This window comes from Lotus japonicus, chromosome 2 (genome assembly GCF_012489685.1).
Source record: "Lotus japonicus ecotype B-129 chromosome 2, LjGifu_v1.2".
Lineage (NCBI taxonomy): Eukaryota > Viridiplantae > Streptophyta > Magnoliopsida > Fabales > Fabaceae > Lotus > Lotus japonicus.
The window spans coordinates 11,437,582-11,459,550 of NC_080042.1; the positions used below are offsets into that span (position 1 = coordinate 11,437,582).

Here is a 21,969-nt window from a genome sequence, read left to right on the forward strand (position 1 = left end):
CGCGTCAAATGACCATATTTGACGAGAGAACAAAGGTTAAGAAACATAACAAACAAATTTCACATCTCTGGAAATGGGATACTACATTACTATGATATAATAAAATCGAACTTTTTAATGAATATATAAGTTTTTACAACTAATTTAACTCATTTTGGGTATCACGCCTTGAATTGACTCAAGGTACCACAACAAGCACCAATAAAAAGTGGTGAAATTGAGAAATTCAGTTAATAATGCAGAATATCCTAGTGATTGGACGAATCCAGTCAAATCACTATAATAGTGTTGATTGAAGAGTGAAATTATGGCAACCGTAGAACAGAGGTTTTACCAGATGTCTTAGATGTCTAAGACATCTTGTAAAACATTAAGCAAATCACAACAAACAATCAAGCAAGTTAAAAGACAGAAAACCTAAAATCACACACAGAATTGTTGACCCAGTTCGGTGCAATATCACCTACGTCTGGAGGGTTTTCACCCGAGAAAGATAACTCACTATTATAGAGAAATTGTACACAAAAGGTCTCACCAGAACTGCCCTAGTTCAACTACCTTTTCTACCTATCTCTACCTGTGGCTTATTACTTAGTCCTCCCCCTAAGTATGCGAGCCCCTCTCACTTTCTCACTCTCAATCACGATGGAGTGATTGAACTCTAACAAGAGTACAAAGACAGATCTCAAGATCACACAACTAACACAACTCTTAGCTTACAACAACGGCATATAGCTGCTAAGAGAACACTCAGTATGAACTCGATAAACCCTAATACAAATAACACACGGTGAGCACCTAACAACTAGGTCTTGGGTCTTCATAAGTAGTAGTCTTCCAGACCTTGTCTTCGTTGGGCTTGAAAGAGCACAAAGTCCACACACACGTAATCAGGAAGTTGTTTCAGAAACAAACAAGTAACAAATCTGCACAGAATCTCCAAACCATGAATTAAGGTGCAGATACAAACTTCCACAAATAACCCCAAATCAAACCCTTGTAACCGGGTTTTACAACACTAAATATCTCCTTTGACGATGCACAAAAGTTTCCAACAATAACCTAACTTGATCACAAAGTAATCAACACAAAGCTTCACAAAAACTGCCAAGTAACAGAACATTTCCCAGGGACAAATGTCATAGCACGATGTTACAACATCTTGTCCGACAACTTGGCACACACCAACATTAGCTAAAATGCAGACAACCATAACAAAGGAACAACAAAGAGGAACTGTGAAACTCTGGTGGAAAGACAGTAGGAAGGAGTTGGAAGAAGAAAGAGGGTGTTGAGGTCACCCATCGTCGTCACGCCCAAGATGAGTCCTTGTAAAGACACTCCAATTCTTAAGTTAGAGGTTGGGGATTTTCAAGGATTCCTCTAAGTGGCGGGGTTAAGTGTGGGTATCTGTTCGATCTTTGGTTTGGTCTATTAAACCTAAGAGTCAGCTAAGGAGGTCTTGATGATTGTAATGATGGTCTGGTACAATGGTAAATCTCAGCCATTGGGTTCTTTGTCATTTTCAGAGATCTGAGGGTTGAGGCGGCCTCATGAGTGAGACATAGAGTCTTTAACTTCACGCCCTACATATGTAGCTAGGTGAAAAGGCTCGTTATGGGGCGTGATGAGGTGACATAAATGCCTTTGATACTTAGGCCCTTGAGTGGACATCCGTCGCAAGGAGAATGATCATATGAATTTTTTTTGATGATTGTTGTGATCATAATAGTGCTGGATCAAAAGTAGGTCATGATCTACGATGGCACGATCGTTGAAGGATCAATCGGATCGACCCCTAGAACAGTCAATGTTCTCACAATATTATTTGAGGCATGCATGAATTTCCCAACTCTATCACTCATGTTTAATGTCTACTACAATTAATGGAAAATAGAAAACAAGAGGATACATACATGAAGAGAATTTTGCAGAGCAAATAATACTCCCTCCATTTCAAAAACATAATAATTTACAATTGTAGCACAAATAGTAAGATGACAATTATTGATGGTACAATGTTACTAAAATACCATTATTTAGTACCGTGTGCAAAAATTCTACATTTTATAGAGAATAATGTAGTTAATAAAGAAAAATTGTGGTTAGTTAATATGAAAGGTGATAAGTGAGAGAAAATCTATTAAATGAGACTATAAATGGAATTTTTTTTAGAAAAATGTGCATGAACTTTCTATTTGAAGAAAACGAGGGAGTAGTTAAATGTTAAATTTAGAATTTAGAATAAATACAATTTCGGCAACAACCTAGCATCTAGGCCTGTCCAGAACGGGCCGGCCCGAACCGAAACCGGCCCAAACCGACGTTTTTTTGTCCACTCGGTCAGGTCGGGTCGGTTCTCGGGTTCACGGGTGTAAAAAAACGGTCCTGGATGGTTTGGTTCGGTCGAGTTCGGTTTAGGCGCTGGTCCGACCGAACCGACCGAACCAGAGATATATATAAAAAAAAATTTAACCCTAGCCTCATTTTCTCTTATTTTCCAACCCTAGCCTCCTTCATCTATGCGCCTCCTCCTTCTTCTTCTTGTACTTCCAGCCTTCTCCATGCGCTACCACCCTCACCCACACGGTTTCGAGCCTCCTTCTTCTTCACTCGACGCCACCCTCGTCTCTCCCACTGTCCAATCTTCATCTGAAGCTGCCATCGACGAAGAAGGAAGCGCACGAAGCGCGTTTGGTTGGAGCAGATATGGAGTGCGTTTGGTCGCCACCATCCAACGTCGTCTCACCACCAACCTCAGGTCTTTGCTCTCTGGCTCTACCTCACTCGATCTGCTCTCCCTCTCACGATCTGGCACGATCTCCAGAAGATGGTGAAGAGAACACCGTTCATGGCCTCTCTTGATCTGGTTGATTTGGTGATGGTTTAATTTCAGTGTAAAATTAGGTCTTCTTCTTCTCTTCTCTTTTTGTCTGTAGCAAAATGTTGATTTCTAGGTTTTATCATGTCCAAAATTTTGGATCTATGTAATATGCATGTTTTGGAATTGATTGTATTTTTTTGAAAATTTTCTATCTTTGCTTTGAGGGTTTGGGTTTCTGTCTTGGATCTTCTTCTGTTTTGGGGATTTTTTTTTTAATCAAGAACCGACAACACCGACCGACCCGGCTGTAACCCGACAAACCCGAACCCGACAAACCCGATGTTGTTGGACGGTCGGCGGCGGGCCTGATGGTTGGGCGTTTTTCACCCGCCGTAACCGACGCCGGCGGCCCGAATCCGACCGTACCCGACCTATGGACACCCCTACTAGCATCAAGAATTCCACGTGCCACAGTGTAAATCTTTTTGACCTTTTTTTATCCCTTTTATATTTTTTTGTTAGGGACCATCCTCGCACAAAGAGTATAAATGGAGGACCAAAACTGAAATTAACCATTTTTTAACAACACTTCCTCTGATTCTGAGTTCACCCCTAGCAAGAGACTGAGATTGAAAATGGGGAGTGAGATTCAGAGTTCAGAAATCGATGAATGGCGTTTCACATGGGAATCACAGTCTCAAACCCCAACCCTTCGTTTACTCCTTCTCTTCCCCAAAACCCTCCTTCCTCCTCCCTCTCTCCAAACCATTCGCCTCCACTCCTCACACTCTTCCCTCCTCATCTCCCTCTCCTCCTCCGCCGTCTCCCTTAGGGTTCCGATTCCGGCTAGAGTCTTACTCGACGCCGACGCTCCTCCTACCTTCCGCGCACTCTCCGACCACATCGAGGTCAAACTCCTCCTCCTTCTCCCCCTCCACCACCCTATCCTCTCCGCCCTCTCTTCTCAACCGTCCTCCCGTCCTCTCTCAATGGATTCCGGTACGTAACGTTCTCGATCCTCATCACGAGAAACAAGGACTGTGTGCTTATTTTCTGCTTATTTTCTTTTTGTTTTTTCCAGATGTAGAAAATCTGTCTTCCCATGGAGAAGTTGATTTTTACTGCAGAACTTGTGCCTTCAAGTTGACCAAACATCCACTCAGGTAACCAACCTCTCCTCTCTGTCAATGTTTCTCTACAGGAATGAATTTTTCTCAAAACTGTGGATATTGAATGATGAACTCGGATATTGAGAGAAGAAGGGAGAAGTTGAGAAAGAAAGTGATTCTCATATTCTGAATTAATTAATGTTCAACTGATACAGTTTAGGCTTATTGCTCCGTTTGGAAGAACTTATTTGAGCTTAACTGATAGCATAAGTGCTTGTGTAAGTGTTTGAGTGACGGAGGGGTAGACGGTGCACTGTTTGAAAACATGAGGGGTAGAAACATCGACAAAAATAGAGTAGGGGCATAATTTGCAAAAACTTGAAACATCAGGGGCCAAAAGTGCTTTTTAGCCTTTTGTTTTAGTTTTCAGGTTATGTATCACTAGTAGGGGTTACTATTGGTATATCCAAAATTGCTATTTGCACGCTCTAGATAATTGCTATTTTGTTTTAGTTTCGGCATCACCGCTGCCACCTCTATAACACTGCCACAACCCCCACCCTCCATCACCGCCATCACTACCGCCACCGCTGCTGCCACCACCACCCATTACCACTATCTTCACTACCTATTAACACCATGCTCATTTTGATACTATCTATCATTATTCAATATTTCACAGAGCAAATGATTACATAAACTTAAAAAATATGATAAATTATACAGTGTATGACCAAACGTTGTATAGTATTAAAATTTTATCAGACTTTATCCTATCAGGCCTAACACAATCAAGTCATATCCTATCAAGTCTTAATTTTTTTTCCGGAGGGACCTCCTCAATCCAAACAACATTGTTCAAACGAAAAGAAAACCTAGCTAAATAATCAACCACTTAATTTTCAAAATGATTAAAAAATAAAAACTCAAAAACATCAAAACAAGAAACCAAGTCCAGATAGTCGTGAATAATAGAAGCAAAATAAGAACTACATTAAAAGGGCGTTTCTAGACCTCAAACAATTGAAGACAAACAGTTTCAAAGCACACCCTCATGAAACAAATGTTTGAAGCCATATAAAGAGCCCACCAGAAGCCAAGGGCCTCCACGATAGCTGGAGACAACACCTCCACTAGCGTCGATGTTGTTATCGCCAACACCTCATCATGCTCATTTCTACCAACAAGACCAAAACATGTTAACCTCAAATAAGGGACACGCGCATCAAATTAAGCTTGACAACCTCCCTAGTTGGACGACAACAGGAAGCTGAAAGAATAGTCTGAGGTTGTCATATAGGCTGAGACACTACCGATGAAGGATGGAGCCCACCAGCGCGACACGAAATCTACTCCAAAGAAAACTCGACTCTATGGAAATGGAAATTGTTCATCGACGCCCAAATACAATATAAAATAGCAAGGAAGGAACCAATACCAAATGCATCAGAAAACTCCAATAAAAGGGTGCATGGGGAACTCATGATCAAGATGAAGACCAAGAGATGAAGCGAAGCACACCCCTTTGATCACCGGATATAACAACAAAGCATGGTGAACTCACTCCTGAGCTGTGACGCAAAAAGGACACAAAGGATCTACCTCCAAGCCACGCGGTGTAACTTTGCGTGTACCAGGAGAAGATCTAAGCAAGCTCGCCAATTTGTTTCTTTGCATTGAGGGACCGTGTTAGACTACTAAAGTTTCTACCAAGGTCTTGCAGGAAGGGCCGACATGGATGAGTACGAACCAATCGATGAAGCCACCAAACTACGAATGAATTGGTACCTCGACCTCGCAGAATAGAACCCATCCGGAGTATGAGGCCAACATAACACATCCTCCTGATGATGCAACGCCAAAGGGATATACATTATAATTTTAACTATAGGAGGTCATAAAAGATGCTCAATAAAAGACCTGTTTCACAAAGAAGTACGTGGTAAAATCAAATTAGAAACAATGTGAATTCCTAATTCTAAAGTCATCCCATTCAGAATCCAATCATCACCAATTTTAACGATCATACCGTTAACAATTTTTCAAGAACCACCTTGCTAAAAAACCCACTAGATTGAAGAATGCTCCACACATAGTTAGCCTGATATCCTTTTTTTTCGCCTCTAACATTCTCATTTGGAAAATAAACAGCCCTGAACACATGGGCTAGCAAAGAGTAAGGATGATACATGATCCTCCACCAAATTTTCCCACAAGTGGCAGTATTGAAAGCCTTAAAGTTCTGAAACCAAGAACACTGTCACCCTTGGATAGACATAGTTTATCTCATTTGAGCCAAAGCATCTCCTCCTCGATACATCACCACCTCAATAGGATCTACTTATCATCCTTTCAACTTAGGGACACAATCCATCCGGAAGATTAAAACACGACATAATATAAGAAGGTATGGATCGAGCCACATTTGATTAAAACCTCCCTACTTGCAGAGACCTTTCCTCCCAATATTTCAGCTTCTTCTAAACTCTTCCCTTAACAAAACTAAATATCTAAGACTTAAACTTACCAATAATCGTCGGAAGTACCAAATACTTTTTATAGCTTTCCACTATCTTAAAAAACAAAGGTCAGCAATGAAAAAAGCGCAAAAGATACATGAAACATTGTGCCGTTAATAAAAAAAACTCAGTTTGATCTATAATCATAATCAAAAGAAAAAAAAAATCACAACTAAGAATTTCTAATTAACTTTTATAATACCCTTTAAAACTTCAATTTTGTGTGATAAAATTTAATGCAGTTTTTAGTAAGGTTTTATGAAGAGGACTGAGTTTCGAAACGCAGAAGAAACGATAGTATTGTAAGAAAGCTCACTGCTGCTATATGTAGATTTTCACTGACATACATATTCTGAAACTACGCTCGCTCTCAAAATGCGTCACTCAACAACGTTAACCGTTTTATTTCTCGGTGGGTCTTTCGTTTCTCCATGTTATTCTCTTTGTCTGGTTTTCGGTCTCAGTTTCTGAAACGATTCATTTTCTATATATATATTTTGTGTTTTAGGTGTTCTTTTGAAGACACCATGGATCGCTTCAATTTCGATGCCAACCTCCAATTGCTACGCTTTCGATAACTCAAGTCGCATTTTTGATTTCGTATCCTTCATTAGTTAAGCACTGCAATTTAATGTTACTGATTGGAAATGGGTCATTCATGGATTTGGATTTTGATATATTATTGTGGATTGTTGAAAATTATTAATTGGTGATGATGTGGTTAGTTATGTTGTTTCTATACTTGTTTTTACTTAATTCACTAATTAGAGTAGCTGGATTGGTTACCTTTGGGAGTATGATGATGTCAAGGTAATGTTTTCAGATAAGGGTTGTTGTAATATACGAATGATTTTGGTTGTATGGCGTGCGGCTAAGTTATTCACTTTGCTTTGATGCAGGAAGGTTCTGACTTGGTGATACGATTTTGCAAAGATGTGGAGCGTAGATCACAAACGGTACTCCATCTCACCATGCTTTCAAGTTTCAAGTACTTCATTCATTATGTGATCTAATCCCCCTTGGGCTTGTAGGCGGACTAGTTTTTAGTTTGTGTTACCTGATGAAGAACTTGTCAGAATATAATTCAAAACTATTCATGTGGCCCTTACCATACGGTCCATACCATGTCAAGTAACCAATTATCCCAAAAGCTTAAGCTGTTGGGTAAGGGCCACATGAATGGTTTTGTATTATATTCTGACAGAACTCAGTTTTACATTTTTTTTTACCATCTCATTTCCCTGCGTGCAATCCACCTCGGGCTCCTAAGCCACCATCTTTGTAAAATGTAAACTATATTTAACTTGGCTTGGATAATATAAATCTTAAAGTAATTGCTAAGGAACCCCTAGTCTGATTCATTCGTATATGATATACTAAATGGATAACTCACAAGTTGCAAATAAGGACTACTTAATAGACCTATGAGTTCTGCTTATTTACTATCCATTCTCTAATGAAACTGAGGACTGAATAGATTAATTTTCATCACTTCTGTTTGGGTTTCTGCTCGTGGTTATTTGAAGGAGATTTTTTTAATAGATTTGTTGAGGGACACAGGCACTTTAAAGTCTTGAGATGATGAACTTTAGTTTTTAGTTCCTTCTTTTCCATCCCCTAATTAAGAAAAGAAGGTTTTTGGGAAGATTATTAGTTATATGTTTGTGTCTTTCATTATTTATTTACTGGCAGATGCAATTAATTATTCCCCTGTTATGTATTATATCTATCTGAATATATAATGACTTTCAGACACTTAAATTAGGTTAAGCTACACTAATTGTGGATCTTATATCTGACATAGATTTACCTAAAGTTGAAAATCCAACCAGGTCATTGATGCGTTAGTATGTAGAGTGAATAATCATTGTGAAGAACTTGTGTTTTCTTGTATCTTATTTTTGTGTTTAGAACTTTTTCTAGTAAGGCTTGTCCATTTTCTTTGATGTAATATATTCTTCACTTCATAAGCTGATGCTTGAAACTATTTAGGGATATGTTGATTTCGGCCGTTTTGATAGATTCAACTACTTTGTTGCTGGTTCTGGTCAGTCTGACTTTGTACAAGTAAGTTCCTTGTGTTTATTCTATATAATGGGGAAAAAATAAAAACAATGAATAAGGATACTTATTACACATCAGAAGAAAATTATTACTATCTATATGTTATCTTTTTGTTTTTGTTTTCTTGAGCTTTTGGTCGTAAGAATAGCTAACAGTGTGAAACACATCAAAAAGATTGTAAATTTTTGAAATAATAGTCAACTATTGAAAGAAGAAATGCTACAAAGGTCACACTCATCTTTATTAGCCACACGAGTAGGCAGTAGCATTGTAATTTTAAGAAAAATTCCCAACTTGCAAAATTAGATATTAAAAGAACAGGCTTTCAATGATGTTGCAATCTCCTTAGTGGCCAATGTGAGAATGCATTGGCCTCTTGGAGAGTGTAACAGATTTTGTGTCGAGCACTGGTAGAGCCTCATGACATGACACCTGGACTCCAAAACTATACCAGATTTATCGCTCTCCTGCTTTCTAAGCCGTTTTCTTTATCTGTAGGAGTTTTATAATGGTGACCTGATGGGTTGTGAGCAAACTTTTGACAAAATGGGACGAACAGAACAGGTTGGTGCTACTCTGAAACTTTCATTTTTTATCAACTAGACCATAGACTCCAGAAGAAGGATAGGGAAAATGGGAACACGGATTATCTCATGAAGGAAGGGGGTATGCCCAGGTAGAGTTTTCTGGGTGGGAACTGTATGATGGTGGCAGGAATATGTTAACTGCCTAGCATAGAGGCACTATAGGTGTATACGAGGCTAAATATTTGTAGTCTAATACACTATATTTTTATCTGTAAACATTGAGGATTCTTTAGCATAAGACTTGTGCCATTATGTGATCATTACACCTTTCTCATATTACATTCATGTCTTTCAGGTAAATATTATATGTGGGAGTTGTTTGAATGGACAATGTAAAGGTATGACTGTCTATCTTTGAGAGATTGGGCTGCTTGAATAGTGCACAATGGCCCAACCCTGATCCTTCCCACTCATAATTGTCTTTAATTTTGTGGACCACCACAATGATTGTTTAGAAGTACAATTTATTGGAGCGTAAAGGGTAAAAAAATCTAAAAATAAAGGGAATATTTTTGGTGTTGGCTAATAAAATTTTCCTGAAATGTTCAATGGCTTTGGCTATTTTAAATACTGTTTCAAAGTAGGATATCACATATGTTTTAGTTTTTTTCTTATTGCAGGGCGTCCTGGATGCATATGTAATGTGACATATGAATCAAAATGCAGGTATTTGATACGTCACCCTGTTCTCAACTGTCATTTCGTAATTTATAATGCATTTTTCAAAATCTTTCATTTTGTCATTATCAGTTTCGCATTTTGCATTGCTAATTATTTGTGAGTCAAACTGTCAAACCAAAGTGTGTTCTTTCCTTTTAACTTGGAACTTTGAAGGAAATAATACAATAGATTTGAAGGCTCCCCTTCTCACTTTCCCTTTCGAATTTAACAGCATTAATGTTTAAATAAAAGTTTAGCCATTTTAGTTTTCCCGCATTTGAGTTTTGGTGCATATTTGGGGGAGGGGGGGGGGGTGGTGTATCATATGAGGGTCGTTTGTATATGAGAGTGAGATAAATAAAACTTGACTGTAAATCAAACCATGAATGGTTGAGATTTAAACATAAAATCGTGTGATCTTTTCAAAATTAGATGATTCCTTGTGCTGCATTTTGGCTGTCCACCACCACGTCTAACAAGCTGTGCCTATTGGGTCATGGAAACCTCAGAATAAAATTTACTTCCTGGGTTATCAATCGTATTCTATTGTGGCTGGTGGCCTTTATCTATAGAGCTCTGTTCATTGTGTGTTTTACATTACACCTCTCGTGCTGTGATTTGTGCTGAAATCACGTCCATTAACAGATGTTCGCACTTCTATCGCTTAATGGAGGGTACAGCTCCCCTTTGCTCCCATTTTCTAACTTATCCAGAAACAAATATAGTTACTACTTGCTAGATCCATTGCAAAGGCCAAGTATCATGCTATATTATTATGACTGCAACAACTTGTGGACTTGTTTGGTTAAAGTAATTGCTTGAACATCTTAAAGTGAGAAATGTCAAGGAAATGAAACTATTATGTCACAACTTGCCTATGCTTCTATCCCATTTTCCATGAAAGAGCCAACTACATAGATATTAATTGCCATTTTGTTAGAGAAACTGTTCTCTCTGACAAAATCACTACTGGTTTTTGTCAACTCCAACAACCATTTAACGGATATATTGACTGAGTCTTCAAAGGGCCTTGGGTTGTGTAGGATCTAATAGTAAGGTTTGGGACTTGAGTCCCACATTGGAAGTATATGATTCTGGTGTAGGGTTTATAAGGTCTTGGGTTCTGCAACTACAATGGCTAGCTTATATGGTATGGTTCTCTCAAGGTTATTATCAATTGTTATCAGAGCCTTTCACTTCTCTCAGCCACAAACAGGTGGTAGGTGGTGACAGTGTTTGCCCGGGTCAAAGAGCTAGTGCACAGTCAGCCCACATGGGTGCTGGAGCTGTGTAGCGTGGTAGGATGTTAGGATCTAATTTCAAGATATGAGATTTTGGTCCCACATCCGGAGTATGTGATTCTGGTCTGGAGTATATCAGGCCTTGGGCTTTCCAACTATCATGCTATATTTTGTGGTATGGTTCTCTTGAGGTTCTTATAAGATCGGTTTTATTTGTAACAAGCATTGACACTTTTGACATTTATGTTTCATCTCAAGGGGGAGTGTTAGAATTAGTCACATGTTAATAATTAGCCTTTAATAATCACATAGCGATAGCTGGCTCATATAGATTATTAGGAATTAGCATGATAGTATTTATATTATGCTTTGTAAATTGTAATTACTCTCTATTTGTAGTGTCACTGTAACTTCTGTGTAATTGACACAAAATCCTTCAGTTCTTTAAACATGACAAAGGAAAGAACATATAATGTGAATACATCTATTCAATTATTTTTTAGCAGACATTAATTATGATTATTCTCTGGTTCTTGTTTCTTAAAGTACTTATATAATGATTTCCCATATTAGCCGTTGAACTGTTGACCGTTTGATATTTGAAGTTTATGTCAATCTTGATGTTTCTCAGTTACACCCTTAATTGCTGTCTCCTTTTGGCATCAGCTGTCTGTGTACAGTGTGTAGTATATTAGTTTTACCTTTTTATCATTGTTTATCTGATTATATGATTCCTTGAATCCTTGATATATCTCTTCCGCTTGTTTCCTCTTGTCCACATCGCAAGATAGGCTTTCCAGGGATACCTTCTCCTGATATAATGAGAGTTTTCTCGCATGCTGCACTACATTTCCATTTAATACTATTCCTTACTTGATTGCAGTATTGATTGGATTCGTCTCTAGAGTAGAAACTTAATAATTTTGCCCAACTGGTAACTAAAAATGATTTTCATACCTACAGCTGGCTGTTATCTTGATTGATGATTGAAAAGATCTGTCTTAAAGATTGTATTTTTTTATAACTGGTATTAACAAAAACATGAACAAATGTAACACTTCCAAAATTAAAATAGGTTGTTTTTTAACTATTTAGATAACAATGATTATATCATTTGCATGTTTATTTATGGTGGCTACTAGTTGACCCCTATAGTATTAGAATGCTTTGACAATGTTACCCATGGAAGGAGATGAATTTGTTATATCTTTTTCTCAACACACAGCTGAAGCTTGAAATCAGAATGCATTGTTGGTTGGGACTTGGGATATCTTTTTCTCTGTAGATTTAAATTTTAAACTACCTTTGAAGAAGAAAGTAGCAGATTTTTGTCCTAGTAAAAAGGGAATATGCCTGAAACTCAATCTTAGAAAGGGAATAACCATCTTAATTAATAGAATCAGACCTACTGTACTCCAAAGCCCTTGAAACAAGAAATGGTCACTCATTAGGTGCAGGGCAAATCTCCAGAACATTAAGTACATGGCTTCTCATAACATTACACTTACCAGCTCAGCCTTGATTTTGTTGATTTCTCTTAGGAAGAGCTTGGCAAAACTTTTCACTGATGAGTCACTAGTTGTTGACTTGGTTGCTACTATACTTCCAATTATGGGAACTAACATATTTGTATACTTAAAATTTGTTTTTCAATTGAATGTGCGGGTACTGGGATCTTGTTTGGAGTGCACCATGAAGTAAAGGAATCTTTGATGTGTATGGCAGTACTACTTCCTTTTTTTACTACATGGAGTTTTGATATTTTTCCACCATGTCTAATTCTTATAATAAAATATTCAAATGCATCAACTGATTACATTTCACAATTAAATTAGGAGTTAATTTTTGTGTCACACCTGCTGAAATATAAGAAATTGGGTGCCAAAACCTCTATTTTGGTTACATAATCCCCATCTTCTCCGTTAAATTGTGACAAAAGGTCCTTACTCAAATTTTTTACATCATTCATTACTTTTTGAAATAGTGGCTATTGTATTTTTATTGTTGAATGGTCAATTTCAGATTTATAAAGCTCCTAGAAGTTTTGTACTAACACCTGGAAGTTCTTGATTAAACAGTCATCCATTAACCATTTAAACATTGCAATGAAGGTCATTCACGTTCGGGATTAACATTCTTGCGTGAATAGCTCAACCTTTCTAATCTTCATTCCAGCAGATTAATTTTGGCAATGAGTTCCACTTCAATTCAAAGAATCCAGTAGCTTCGTGTGTGTGTGTTTGGATCTGTTCCATTTCTCAGTTTGTTACAGAAATGAGTATTCCGGTAGTTTTTTCTCAGGGACCACTCGCTTATAGGTTCACATTGAAGCCATCCACAATTTACTTAGTTCAAATTGTGTTAATTTGACTATAGTAGTTTAAGATAAAACATGGTATTCATGCCCTTATTAGAGTCTTAGACTAAAAAAAATGAAATAATTGTAATTTAAATATGAGATGGTGTCAATTGACACGAAGGTGCAAAAGTTTAATTTGACACTGAATTATGTTCGTCTATTATGTTTTGACTCAAAGGCTATGATTTGCTTTCTTAAAATAATTAATCAATACATGATATTTATAATTATGCTTCTCACTCACATCAAAATTGAGAAAAATATATATGTCGATGACTTGTTTAGAATCTTTAGATTAAAATTTTACACGTATATATTATTTTCAAAATTTAGAATAATTAATTTAATTTAAAATCTTTTTATATTGCATAGTATCACATTTTTTTTATTATATCATGTTCTTATTGAAAATGTTTTTCTATATTAATTTCTAATTTTTTTATGTTTCAAAAAAAAATTTACGTTTATATTCTGTAGTAGTTCAAATAGATTTAACTTTTGTTACAAATACTTTCATATAAAACAAAGTAGAAAAGGTAAAATTTAAAATTATAATTTAAAATTTAAAATGAAAAATTATATTTGATTAAAAAAATTATGTTCGTAAAACATAAAAAGTTGTACAAATTGTAACTATAAAATAAAAAAGATTGTTAAATATTGTAATTCCATATGATTAAAATAGACATCATTGAAAAAAAAATATTCTTAAAATATATATCATAATTTAAACTATGAATACAAAAAAATAAAAAATTTCAACAACAAATGATTAAAAAAAAATTGGTACCTACAAATGATTAAAAATTGATTCTATGTTTTATTTCTTACATTTGAAAATAAATTCTACATTCACGTTTTTTGTTTACCTAAAATTTAATGAGAGAGAAAGAAAGATATTAACTCAAAATTTATTTTGAAGAAAAATATTGATTTCAATTTTTTTTAAGAAATAAATCAGTCTTTTGTTAAAATATAATAGATGAACATGATTTTGTATGAAAATAAACTTCTCATCTCTTTAATTATAGTAATTTAAGATAAAATCTTTTAAATTGACCATGAGTTTTTAATTTTTATTATGATAAATTGTGTACATATAATTTAATTATAGTAATTTAAGACAATTTTTTTATAGATTGATTACGATATTAAATTTTTTTATAAGAGTGCTTTAAATTGTGTCAAGTGTGCAATACACAGTGTGAGAAAGGAGAAAACACGGGTCATATACCAAAAGAAGGATAAGAGATTTATGTGTTTATCTTATTGAGTGAAATTTTTGGTAGTTTATTGTTTGTTTTTGCACATTTGTACCTTTGTAGAGCTTGTTGGGTCCTTTAATTTGTATGTTTTTGTTTACTGGTGGTATTACGTATTTTTTTGTTATTAACGTGGTGTATGCAACTCTGTGGGGGTGTTTAAATGGTTGGGATAATTGTGTGTGGTCTTTGATGTAGTTGGGTTGTTTGGGTTGGTTTATTGACATGGGAGAGTTTGTTCCCATGCTTATTCGTATCAAATAAATTGAACATTTTGCTTTAAAAAAAAAGTAAAGATCTTTCAATAGTCAATATATATACAACATGTTTGAATATTATTTTTCATCAAGTCTATTTATAATTTAGCAGTACTATTTGGGTTAAGTTGTACATGTTATATTACTTACTTATGGATAATTAAATTTGTTTATTCTTGTAGAATTCAATCATACAAGATGGGGGCGAAATCAAAGATTAAAAAATTCTTCAAATTTGGAAAGAAAGGTGGTGCTAGTTCTTCTACTCAAGTTTCATATAGGGATGCTTCTACTCAAGTTTCATCAGAGGACGAGGATGTTGGAACTAGGGATGCTTCTACTCAAGTTTCGTATAGGGATGCTTCGACTCAAGTTACACCACAGGACTTTGGAACTAGAGATGCTTCTACTCAAGTTACTACACGCCGTCGCCATCGTCATAGAGAACAAAGAGGAAGAAGATCTGAAACTTCCCATGCTCAAGAAGAACCTTCCCATGCTCAAGAAGAAGCACACCCTCAACGAATGGGCTCTTCGTACAATCCACCAACAAGTTATCCTCAAGAAGAAGACCCTTAAGAAGGAAGTTTTTCATACTATCCTCAAGGAGGCTCTTCATACTATCCTCAACCACACTATCCTCAAGAAGGAAACTATTCATTCTATCCTCATGAAGAAACTCATTCATACTATCCTCAAGAAGGAAATTCTTCATACTATCATCAACCACATTATCCTCAAGAAGGAAGTTCTTCGTACTATCCTCAACCATATCCATACTATCATCAAGAAGGATACTCTTCATACCATTCTCAAGAACGAACATATTCACAATATCCTCATTCATACTACCCTCAACCAGGATATCTACAAAGGGTGGAAGATACTTTCAATGAAGAAAACCCAAATGGATGTTCCATTATGTGATTTGCCTATTTTAGGTTTAGGAATAATTGCACTACCTTTACCAATTTTATCTTAGTTTCCTATCTTTATATTTAAAATGCTTAAATAGAAAACTCAAATGGATGTTCCATTATGTGATTTGCCTATTTTAGGTTTAGGAATAATTGCACTACCTTTACCAATCTATTATAATATAGTAATCCTGAAGCGCGCACTGTGATACCGCCACCTCACTTTTGTATTCTCACACAAACTTGCCATGTCAGCTTCTGGAGTGAGGTGTCATACTCTACCTCTTTGCATCTTTTGGGCATCTCTAACCTGAACACCATTTTACGTTTTTGTTTTGGGTGGTAGTATTAGGATTAATTTCACCCGTTTCACCATTTCAAAAAAAAAAAAAATCGCCAGTTACACAATAAATCTGTAAATGAGTTATGAAAACTCTTTATGCGATTACAAAGACCCTTCCTTCCATTATCTATAACTGAACCTTAGCCATCGTGTGTTCTTGCCCTAGCTCTCTGATATCCTACACGACCTCTTCTTCCTCTAACAACCTTAATCTGGTTCCAACCACAGACAGTGATTCATGTTCTCTGTCATCGGCAAAGAGGATTACGTCCTCACATCTTCTTCTGCAAACCCCTCCCATTCGATCTCAGCCTCCCTCCCTCATTGCCCTTCCTCCGTCGTAGCTGATACCTCTGAGTCACCGCCTTGTGCCTCTGATGGATCTGCTTTGCCCCAGTTTATGACACGTTCTTAGGAAAATTGTGCCTTATTGACCCACTGAGGCCTTCACGAGTGATTATCTCACGATGGAGCTGAAGGTAAACATTCCTTCTTCCCTTTCAATTCTCTATACTCAACTCTTATTCTTTCTGCCTCTAACATGAAACATCTAATGACCACTGGCCATAACCCTTTTTTTGTTTTTTTATGTTTCAACTGTGGCAAAATCAGAGCAAGAAACATCGAGCTCGAGGTCTTAATAAACGTAAGATTTCTCTCAGTTCAAAATCGATCTTCTAATATATTGATTAAACATCATAGAGAAGCATACCAACGGTACATGTATGATGATCATGTACACGTATGATTCTGTCCGCTACTCCAAATTTCTCTAAAGATAATATTTGTGTTTGTGCATGTTCTGAATCAAATTTGGTTCCTTTGTTAGAGATTGTAATTCATTGTTTTGTCATGGGTAAGCAAATCCAGAATACTTAAAACTGTCCCATTTTTATAAACACACATGTAAATTACTTAAATTTTTATCCTATCTCTAGCATTAAGGGTCAAATAGCAAATTGAGAATCAAAGAATGAAGATCTAAGGAGCCTGGCAGCTGCTGCTGTAGAGCAGGATGTTCATGCAAAAAAAAAAGAATAGAAACAGTCCAAGAAGTTGTTGTTGTAGAGCAGATACAACCCAGAATTATTGCAAATAACATATAACATGACTTCTCAAATTAAGGTAGACTTATACACTGAGCTTTCCCTGAGGATTATTTCATTATGTTACATGACAATTATCTTTTATGATGATGCAAGACTAGATAATGGAAATCATTCAGAGGAAGAGTGGGGTGCGCGTGAAAGGAACTTCCATTAACTTACTAACAATTGTTCTTCAAGAATTTCAAGAGTAAATATTTGATACCTGACATCTTTGTAAGTTAGTTTAGAAAAAAAATATGCTTTCAGTGTTAAGTTCAAACGTGTTACAACGTGTTTCAATCTTATTTTGATCATAACAATTTTTATAAATACTTCTCTATACTAAAATCTAATTCCAGATGTTAATGACATTTTTCAGGAAATATATATTATAAGGTCACATGCTTCAACGAATATGTCTAAGCCTTATAAGGAAAAAGAAGTTTAGGCAAGATATGACCGCATCGTCCAGTAAACGAGGAAGACACTTATTCTGGATCGTTTCATGCCATGTCATACCTCAGAGTTTCAGAAGAAGCCTTTGAGCGGGAAAGTCAAAATTATATCTCAACCATTTGTCCCATGCTTTAGTCAGAAGGAAACTAATCCGGTCACGTGCAAACTGATTTACCTTTGAAGAGAGAAGTCTCGGTGACCAATGAAAAGGAAAAAGGAAAACACGTCAACATCACATTTCCAAAATGTCTCTCTTCTGCAAAGTAGCCCAAAGCTATCGCCACCTACTAGCTGACAAAGTACACCTTTTTGGCTAAAGGATAGCTTTGAACAGCAGAATGCATTTAATGAAGCTACCAACCGGAGATTTGAATCAACGGTTAGATGACACTCACAACGGCTACAAACAACGGCCAGATTTTGTGTCTCAACGGCTACACAACTAGCAAGATCATATATAAAGGACATATCTGAAGATTGAAGAAAAAAAAAAGAGAAGAGAAAAATTTATTGCAAGCAAAGAAAGAACTCAGAGCAGTTACTCCAAACATTCTTCAAAGCATTAAAAGCTCACAGCAGATTTCCTAAGAGTCAAATCCGATCTCATACCTTTGCTAAATCAAGAGAGAATACCAAACCTTAAAAGAGTCAAACCTCTTCATTTATTTCTCTCTTAGATTCTGAACTCTTGTGTGTTCCAACGTCCTTTCAGAACCCAAAACACTTGAGAGTTCCAGTGCCATAAATTGTCTACACTAACTCTTTTGAGAAGAGATTTCTTGTAGAGCCAAACAATCTTGTTGATTGTAGGAGGAGTCCTGTACAATACTTGGAGAAGTCCGTGATAATACTGGGAGGAGTCCTGTACAATACTTGGAGAAGTCCGTGATAATACTTGGAGAAGTCCTGTCTAATACTTGTATTGGAGAAGTCCTTGATACTTGCTAGTGAAAATCTTGGTGGTGGCCAAGTACTGGACGTAGCCCAATCATTTAGGGTGAACCAGTATAAATTCCTGTGTGCTGATCGTTCTGCTTTATTTACTTACTTCCGCTGCACTAAACGGTTTTTGGAAAGTCACCAGAACAGTTTTCTTAAGAACTTATATTCTTTTCATAAACTAAAGTTTTAACAAGTAATTTTTAAGGACACAACTCAAACCCCCCTTTCTTGTGTTACTTATTTACATATCAATTGGTATCAGAGCTTAGGCTCTAGAACTAACATCTTAACAGGTGTAGAGTAAAGATCCATGGCAGAAGATCAAGCTATCGCTACGGGCTCATCCACCAACAAGCCTCCTTTCTTTGATGGAACCGAATATCCCTACTGGAAGACGCACATGCAACTTTTCATAGAATCCTCAAACTACAAGTTGTGGGATATCATTGAAAATGGCAACATCGTTTATAAAGATGACGCTGGTGAACCCATCAAGAAAGATCAGCTGACAGAAGCTCAACGCAAAGACTATCAACTCAATTCAAAGGCAAAACTATTTCTCTTATGTGCCTTAAGCAAAGCTCAGTTGGACAAAGTTGATGGACTCGCAACTGCCAAAGAAGTATGGGAAGCTCTAGGGCTTGCCTATGAAGGTACAACAAATGTACGTCAAGCCAAAGTAAGTCTACTAGTGGCTGAATATGAAACCTTCAAAATGAAGGAAAGTGAAACCATTGATGAAATGTTCGCAAGATTTCAAACCATTATCAATGGTCTTCGAAATCTCGATCGCACGTACGCACACATTGATCAAATCACAAAAATACTGAGGTGTCTTCCTAGAAGATGGAGACCCAAAGTTACTGCTATCCAAGAAGCAAGAGATCTTAGCACATTAAAACTTGAAGATCTCCTGGGATCTCTGAAGGTTCATGAGATTGAACTTTCTCAAGATGAAAGCCTAAAGAAGCAGAAAAGCATCGCCTTCAAAGCTAACATCTCCAAGAACAGTCAGACGAAAGAAATGTCTGATGAAGAAGATTCCTCAGAAGAACTGTCCGATGATGAGCAAGCACTGTTCAACAGAAAGTTCAAAAAGATGTGGATCAAGCAACAAAGAGGAAAAGGCCTGAAGAAGGACAACAAAAGAGAATCAAGTCAGAAAAAGAAATCCTTTCCACACAAAGGTGAAAGCACCTCAACTGCAGACAAAAGCAACATTACATGTTTCGAATGCAAAAAGCCAGGTCACATCAAGCCAGACTGTCCTAGACTAGCCAAAAAGCCTGTCAGGAAATCATTCTACAAGAAGAAGAAAGCTCTAGTAGCTGGCTGGGATGATTCTGAAAACAACTCTGAAGATGACGAGGAAGAAGAAGATAAAGAATCTCTATTCGCTCTCATGGCTTCAGTAGATGGATCAGATGATGATGAAGATGATGAGGTAAGATCTGAAAACCTTGAAGAAGAGTTTAATGAACTGCTTGAACATTCTTACACTTTATCTGAAAAATACAAGAACCTGAAGAAACAGTTTTCCAAGTTGCAAAAAGAACATGAAAAGTTTTAAAAGAAAAAGATTCCATCATTCATGAAAATGAGTTTTTAAAGAAACAAGACTCCACGATGGAAGTATCTGCTTTAAAGAAAAGAATCAAAGTTTTGATTGATGATTTATCTACTTTCACAATAGGGCATGACAACTTAGTTAAACTATGTGGAAACAGTAGAGACTTATATGATAAAAGTGGTTTGGGTTTTGACAGCAGTGAACCGTCCAATGAAACTCTGTCTGATATATTGTTTACTTCTTCTATTGATAGTGAATCCAAATTTGTTGTGGACTGTTCAGTAGAAAGGGAAGGAAAGAAAATCTTCTATGAGAAGAAGATTCCTCCCAAGCGTGCAACTAACCCTATAGGACCCAAGAAAATCTGGGTACCTAAGAAATCAATAATTCCTATTGCAGATTTACTTAACAGAACGAAGGAAACGCCAACAATGATACCTGGATAGTGGATGCTCGCGTCATATGACGGGAGAAAAGTCTATGTTCCCCGAGATTCAAGTTAGATCTGATGGTGGATCTGTAACCTTTGGTGGAAATCAAAAAGGATTCATTGTTGGAGAAGGTACTGTTGGTAAGGAACCTCTTCCAGTAATTAATAATGTCTTGCTAGTTAAAGGGTTAAAACATAATCTACTTAGCATAAGTCAATTATGTGATAGTGGGTTCACTGTTTCCTTTAATAAAGTGAAGTGTAGTGTTACTGATTCCGATGACAAAATCATCTTTGAAGCTCAGAGACAAGGGAATCTATATAAGTCGAACTTGGAAAACCTAGCAAATCAAAATGTAACTTGTCTAGTATCATCAGAGGATAATACATGGCTTTGGCATAGGAAGCTAGGGCATGCATCCTTAAGGACCATTACTAAAATCATAAGTAATGACTTAGTACGTGGTTTGCCAAAACTATCTATCAAATCTGATGCTACATGTTCTGCATGTACTCAAAGCAAACAACATCGTACCTCCTGTCGTGCTAAAAACTTTGTCAGTACTAGCAAACCTCTGGACCTCTTACATATGGATTTGTTTGGTCCCACTAGGGTAGCTAGTGTTTCTGGAAAAAGATTTTGTTTTGTCATTATCGATGACTACACAAGATTCTGTTGGGTCTACTTCCTAAGAAGCAAGGATGAAACATTCCAAGCATTCAAGATCTTCAGCAAAAGAGTTCAAAATGAAAAGGGCTACTGCATCACAGCCATTCGCAGTGACAGAGGAGGAGAGTTTGTGAATGAAGATTTTGAAAATTTCTGTGCACAAGAAGGTATCAACCATCAGTTCTCAGCTCCAAGGACACCACAGCAAAACGGTGTAGCTGAACGGAAGAACAGATCACTTCAAGAAATGGCAAGGACAATGCTCAGTGAAACTTCCTTACCAAAGTATTTCTGGGCTGAAGCTATTGAAACTGCATGCTACATTCAGAATAGAATATCTATGCGACCCATGTTGAAAAAGACTCCATATGAACTATGGAAAGATAGAAAGCCTACTGTATCGTACTTTCATCCATTTGGATGCAAGTGTTACATTCTCAACACCAAGGACAACATCGAAAAATTTGACAATAAGTCTGATCAAGGAATTCTCCTTGGATATTCTTCTCACTCCAAAGCCTATAGAATTTACAACTCAAGAACAAAAGTTGTTGAAGAATCTATCAATGTCAAGTTTGATGATAGTTCAATCAAGGCCGTTGATCGTTTAGAAAGAGATTTTCTCAATCTAGACCTATCAGATCATGATGAAGCAGATGACGACACAACAA

At 36.7% G+C, this 21,969-nt stretch overlaps 1 protein-coding gene across 5 annotated transcripts; it reads left to right on the forward strand.

Annotated features, from left to right (window-relative positions):
• Nucleotides 1–3,424: 3,424 nt before the first annotated feature.
• On the forward strand, nucleotides 3,425–15,995 carry LOC130737579 (uncharacterized). Of its 5 annotated transcripts, none has more exons than XM_057589390.1 (11): nucleotides 3,425–3,823; nucleotides 3,906–3,987; nucleotides 6,695–6,864; nucleotides 6,961–7,052; nucleotides 7,221–7,262; nucleotides 7,352–7,408; nucleotides 8,445–8,519; nucleotides 9,015–9,080; nucleotides 9,399–9,441; nucleotides 9,724–9,769; nucleotides 15,065–15,994. In XM_057589390.1, exons 3-11 carry the CDS (start codon nucleotides 6,828–6,830, stop codon nucleotides 15,459–15,461), a joined length of 855 nt encoding a protein of 284 aa, XP_057445373.1. In that variant the 5' UTR covers nucleotides 3,425–3,823; nucleotides 3,906–3,987; nucleotides 6,695–6,827; the 3' UTR covers nucleotides 15,462–15,994. The 5 variants fall into 5 exon arrangements, with proteins under 5 accessions (XP_057445373.1, XP_057445372.1, XP_057445376.1 ...); XM_057589389.1 differs by having other exon boundaries at nucleotides 6,784–6,864; XM_057589393.1 differs by lacking the exon at nucleotides 15,065–15,994 and adding an exon at nucleotides 10,409–11,520 and having other exon boundaries at nucleotides 6,784–6,864.
• The last annotated feature ends 5,974 nt before the right edge of the window (nucleotides 15,996–21,969 follow it).